At 63.0% G+C, this 6,000-nt stretch overlaps 1 protein-coding gene across 1 annotated transcript in view; it reads right to left on the reverse strand.

The window, feature by feature from the left end:
- comtd1 (catechol-O-methyltransferase domain containing 1) overlaps window positions 1-5,697 on the reverse strand; it is a 28,912-nt gene extending 23,215 nt beyond the window's left edge. The window contains exon 1 of the mRNA XM_063070301.1: window positions 5,541-5,697. Coding sequence (XP_062926371.1) covers window positions 5,541-5,616 — 76 coding nt within the window. The 5' untranslated portion in view covers window positions 5,617-5,697. The remainder of the gene's footprint in view (window positions 1-5,540) is intronic.
- Window positions 5,698-6,000: the final 303 nt, after the last annotated feature.

Raw genomic sequence — 6,000 nt, forward strand, 5'->3', positions numbered from 1 at the left:
GTGGCTCCTGTATCTTATGGTTGATGGTTTCTTTCTCCACAGCTGCTGCCTGACCTGCTGAGTACCTCCAGGCTTCCCTATTTCAATCCTAGAATGGGTCCTACTGTGCATTTGCAACCTATCTTAGTACTAATTAGTTAGTGCATAGATCACAACATTCCTCCTTTCCTGAAAAATGAACTTCAAAGTATTAGTACACATTCGACTCACAGATTTGACCATTTCAATTCAACATATATTCTCTGATATGCATGACCATAACCAACACACTTAATGATAACTCTGGAACTGAAAACTTCATTTTCAACTTCCAACAGTTTTCATTGTTTCAAAACCCACAACTTAAAGCTCTACTTTACTACAAAACTGTTAAACTTCAGAGGTTGTTTTCTTATGCTCTTCTACCAGTATCTTTTTGCTTTCAATGTCTGGTAATGGCTCTTGCTCACTGTGAGCCTGAGCTTGTCTGTAACTGTCCATCATATTGTTCTCCTGTCCCAGTATCTCATTGTCAAATCCTTCAACTCCCTCCTGTTTGTCAAAAGTCTCTTGCATGTTGAACTTTTTTTTAAAATGTGTGGTGTTCCTTGTATATTGCACTCCGGTTGGAGATTCAACTACCACTTGATTTTCTCACCACCCAGTGTGGTGTTGTGTTGAAAGGTATGGAGAATTTATCCACTTTTTCTTGCTGAATAAGCACCATGTCCCCAACTTTTACAGTAGACTCTTGTGTGTCTCTGTGATCGTCTACATACAGCTTGTACTTTCCTTTCTGTTCTGTATCCCGATCTCATACTCCCAGTCCTGCTGTGTGTACCTTCTTGATGTCTGGTAACTTCCCCCTCAATTTGCAGTTGTAGAGAAGTTCAGCAGGACTTTTCCTTGTAGTGGCATGGTCCACACACCTCTCAATTGCATTTCTTCAATCTCACGCACGTCTGCTCTCACCCCATCCTCCCACCACCCTACGTACCAGGGACAGGATTCCTCTTGTCCTCACCCATCACCCCACCAGCCTCCGCGTCCAGCACATAATTCTTCAAAACTTCTGCCACCTGCAGTGGGATCCCACCACCAAACACGTCTTTCCCTCCCCCCTCCCATTTTCTGCTTTCTGCAGGGCTGGCTCCCTACGTGATTCCCTTATCAATTCACCTCTCCCCACTGGTCGCCCTCCTGGCACTTAGCCTTGCAAGCCAAAACAAGTGCTACACCTGCCCCTACACCATTCAGGGCCCCAAACAATCCTTCCAGGTGAGGCGACACTTCACCTGTGAGTCTGTTGGGCTCATATACTGTGTCCGGTTCTCCGGTGTGGCTTCCTGTATATCGGTGAGATCCAATGTAGACTGGAAGGCCAGTGCACTGAGCACCTCCACTCTGTCCACAGAAAAAGTGCAATCTCCCAGTGACTAACCATTTTAATTCCACTTCCCATTCCAATGTGGCCTCCTCTGTTGTCACGATAAGTCCACACTCAGGTTGGAGGAACAACACCTTATATTCTTGTCTGGGTAGCCTCCAACCTGAGGGTATGAACATAGATTTCTTGAACTTCTGGTAATTCCCCCCCCCCCCCAACTTTTCTTACTACCATGGCCTTCACTCCTCTATTAGATTCCCCCTTCTCCAGCCCTGTATCTCTTTTCACCAATCAACTTCCCAGCTCTTTACTTCACCCCTCCCCTCCGTTTCACCTACCACCTTCTGTTTCTCCTCCCCTCACCCACCTTTTAACTCTACTCGTCTTTTTTTCTCCAGTCCTGCTGAAGGGTTGAGGCCTGAAATGTCAACTGTACTCTTTTCCATAGAAGCTGCCTGGCCTGCTGAGTTCCTCCAGCACTTTATCTGTTGTTCCGATTTCCAGCATCCGCAGAGCTTCTCTTGTCCGTAAAACATTGGAAGTTTTGGATCTCAGATTTCTCCATTCTTATCAACTAACATTGAACTTACTTTCAAAATCTGTATTCTATCACCATTGCGTATTGACTGCCTATCTTAGTACTCAATCAGACAGTGCATATATGACTCAACACTTCACGCTCTGAACAAGTCTTTATTTCTCACTCTCACTTCCAAGCTCCCTCACATCACCTGTTGTTCTGTGCCAGACTGATGACACCATCACTGTACTTGACAAATGTCAAACTCCATAACTGACCGTAACATTTCAATACTGTACATGACAGGGCCCACACAGGACAACTCACTCCGGGCATGCACACAGAGACGGCAGTTAGTGCCTCAGGACCACTGCTTGGCAGGTTGCAATCATCGAGAGCACTAGATTGATTAGCTGAGGTGGTGTGAGGCTGCTTCCTCTCTCCCTCCCCGCCTCTCTCACCCCCTCCCTCCCCACTCACCCCTCCCTCCCCCCTCCTCTCTCACCCCCCTCCCTCCCCCCTCCTCTCTCTCACCCCCTCCCTCCCCCTCCTCCTCTCAGCCCCTCCCTCCCTCCCTCTCCTCCCCCCCCTCCCCTCCCCCTCCTCCTCCCCCTCCACCCTCCCTCTCCCCCCTCCCCTCCCCCCTCCTCTCTCTCACCCCCTCCCTCCCCCTCCTCCTCTCAGCCCCTCCCTCCCTCCCTCTCCTCCCCCCTCCCTCCCCTCCCCTCCCTCTCCCTCCTCCTCCCCCTCCACCCTCCCTCTCCCCCCCTCCCCCCTCACTCCCCTCCCCCTCCTCTCCCCTCCCCCTCCCCTTCCTCCTCTCCCTCTGCACCCTCCCCTCCCCCTCTCTCCCCCTCCCTCTCCCCCTCTCCCCTCCCCGCTCTCTCCCCCTCCCTCTCCCCCCTCCCCTCCTCTCTCCCCCCTCCCTCTCCCCCCTCCCCCTCCTCCCCCTCCCTCTCCCCCCTCCCCCTCCTCTCTCCCCCTCCCTCTCCCCCCTCCCCCTCCTCCCCCCTCCCTCTCCCCCCTCCCCCTCCTCCCCCCTCCCCCTCCTCCCCCCTCCCTCTCCCCCTCCCCTCCCCCCTCTCTCCCCCTCCCTCTCCCCCTTCCTCCTCTCCCCCCTCCCCCTCCCTAACCTCCCCCTCCCCTCTCCCCCTCCCCTCCCCTCCCCCTCCCCCCTCTCCCCCTCCCCTCCCCCCTCCCCTCCCCCTCCCCTCCCCCTCTTCCCCTCCCCTCCCCCCTCTTCCCCTCCCCCTCTCCCCTCCCCCTCCTCCCCTCCCCCCTCTCTCCCCCCCTCTCCCTCCCCCTCCTCCCCCTCTCTCCCCCTCTCTCCCCCTCCCCCTCTCCCTCCCTCTCTCCCCCTCCCCTCTCCCTTCCCCCTCCCCTCCCCCTCTCCCTTCCCCCTCCCCTCCCCCCTCTGCCCCCTCTCTCCCCCTCCCTCCTCCCTCTCCCCCTCCCCCCTCTCCCCCTCTCCCCTACCCCCCTCTCCCCTCCTCCCTCCCCCTCCCCCTCTCCCCCTCCTCCCTCCCCCTCTCCCCCCTCCTCTCTCCCCCCTCCCCCCCCCCTCCCCCCCTCCCCTCTCCCCTCCCCCCCCTCTCTCCCCCCCCTCTCTCCCCCCTCCTCTCCCCTCCCCCCTCCTCTCCCCTCCCCTCCCCCCTCCTCCTCCCCCCTCCTCTCTCCCCCCTCCCCCCTCCCCCCTCTCCCTCCCCTCCCCCCTCCTCCTCCCCCCCTCCTCTCTCCCCCCTCCACCCTCCCCCCTCTCCCTCCCCTCTCCCCCCTCCTCCCCTCTCCCCCTCCCCCCTCTCCCCCCCTCTCCTTCTCCCCTCTCCCCTCTCCCCCTCCCCTCCTCCCTCCCCCCTCTCCCCTCTCTCCCCTCCTCCCTCCCCCTCTCCCCTCTCTCCCCTCCCCCTCCCCCCCTCTCCCCCCTCCCCCTTTCCCCCCTCCCCTCTCCCCCCTCCCCCCTCCCCCTCTCCCCCCTCCCCCCTCCCCTCTCCCCCCTCCCTCCCCTCTCCCCCCTCCCTCCCCTCTCCCCTCCCTCCCCTCTCCCCCCTCCCCCCTCTCTCCCCCCTCCCCCCTCCCCCCTCCCTCCCCTCTCCCCCCTCCCTCCCCTCCCCCCTCTGCCCCCTCTCTCCCCCTCCCTCCTCCCTCTCCCCCTCCCCCCTCTCCCCTACCCCCCTCTCCCCTCCTCCCTCCCCCTCCCCTACCCCCCTCTCCCCTCCCCCTCTCCCCCCTCCTCCCTCCCCCTCTCCCCCCTCCTCTCTCCCCCCTCCCCCTCCCCTCCCCCTCTCTCCCCCCTCTCTCCCCCCCCCCCCTCCTCTCCCCTCCCCCCTCCTCTCCCCTCCCCTCCCCCCTCCTCCCTCCTCCTCCCCCCCTCCTCTCTCCCCCCTCCCCCCTCCCCCCTCTCCCTCCCCTCCCCCCTCCTCCTCCCCCCTCCTCTCTCCCCCCTCCCCCCTCCCCCCTCTCCCTCCCCTCTCCCCCCTCCTCCCTCCCCTCTCCCCCCTCCTCCCCTCTCCCCCTCCCCCCTCTCCCTCCCCTCTCCCCCCTCCTCCCCTCTCCCCCTCCCCCCTCTCCCCCCTCTCCTTCTCCCCCCTCCCCCCTCCCCTCTCCCCCCCTCTCCCCCCTTCCCCTCTCCCCCCTCCCCCTCCCCTCTCCCCCCTTCCCCTCTCCCCCCTCCCCCTCCCCTCTCCCCCTCCCCCTCCCCTCTCCCCCTCCCCCTCCCCCCTCCCCCTCCCCTCTCCCCCCTCCCCCTCCCTCCCCTCTCCCCCCTCCCTCCCCCTCCCCCTCCCCCTCCCCCCTCCCCCTCCCCTCTCCCCCTCCCCCTCCCTCCCCTCTCCCCCTCCCCCCTCCCTCCCCTCTCCCCCTCCCTCCCCTCTCCCCCTCCCTCCCCTCTCCCCTCCCCCTCCCTCCCCTCTCCCCCCCTCTCCCCCCTCCCCTCTCTCTCCCCCTCCCCCTCCCTCCCCTCTCCCCCCTCCCCCCTCCCTCCCCTCTCCCCCCTCCCCCCTCCCTCCCCTCTCCCCCCTCCCCCCTCCCTCCCCTCTCCCCCCCTCCCCCCTCCCTCCCCTCTCCCCCCCTCCCCCCTCCCTCCCCTCTCCCCCCCTCCCCCCTCCCTCCCTCCCCCCTCCCTCCCTCCCCCCTCCCCCCTCCCTCCCTCCCCTCTCCCCCCCCTCCCCTCTCCCCCTCCCCTCTCCCCCCTCCCCCCTCCCTCCCCTCTCCCCCCTACCCTCCCCCTCTCCCCCCTACCCTCCCCCTCTCCCCCCTCCCTCCCCCTCCCTCCCCTCTCCCCCCTCTCCCCCCCCTCTCCCCCCTCTCCCCCCTCTCCCCTCCCCCTCTCCCCCCTCCCCTCTCCAAGGACAGCCAGGCACGGACGCAGTCGGCCCGGGGAGCGCAGCCCTCCTTCCGCCCCCGATAGACCGGCGGAGGGCCCAGGGCCCCGTCAAGCCCCGTCACGACCCGAACTTGCCCGGAGACGAGGAGCGTGGGACCAGAACGGGAGAGTGGACAGCGGGACGGGGCGCCGGCGAACTTGCTCAGGCCCCATTGCCCGACGCAACCTCTCCCCCCCCCCCCAGGGCCCCAGCGCACACCAGCACCCTGCGAGCACCGCTCCGCTGCCAGGTGCCAACATGGACCGGCCGGCAGGCGCGGTCACTCACTCACCCAGACCCACTCCTACAACCAAGCCCAGTCCGAGGCCCGTCACTCCGAGCACTTTCTGCAAGTTGCTCAAATCCATGGCGCAGTCCAACAAGAGGGGAAGCGGCGGTCAGGGCAAAGTCCAAGCGTGGAGACCGGGTGGGGCAGGGATCATATTGTGCAGCTCGGAACTGGGGCGGGGCCGATATCCGCTGTTGGTAGCCTTTCCCCGGCCGAGTCCAAACCGTAGTCAGGCCCATGGGTGCCAAGAAGGCGATCTCAGATTTTATGGGTGATCCAGCCAATCTTCGGGCAGACAGTGACGTTCCCGGGGTCTAATCGCCACTACAAGGGGATAGTAAATGCTCCCTCACTGCAGAAATGAAACCTTATGTCATGAATGGCAGCGCGACTTCATTCGCAGACGGGCTCAAGGCCTTTTATGCTCGCTTTCAAAGGGAGAGTAAAACTAGGGCTGAAGTGG

The sequence above is a fragment of the Mobula hypostoma genome, chromosome 18 (assembly GCF_963921235.1).
Source record: "Mobula hypostoma chromosome 18, sMobHyp1.1, whole genome shotgun sequence".
In the NCBI taxonomy this organism is placed as follows: Eukaryota; Metazoa; Chordata; class Chondrichthyes; order Myliobatiformes; family Myliobatidae; genus Mobula; species Mobula hypostoma.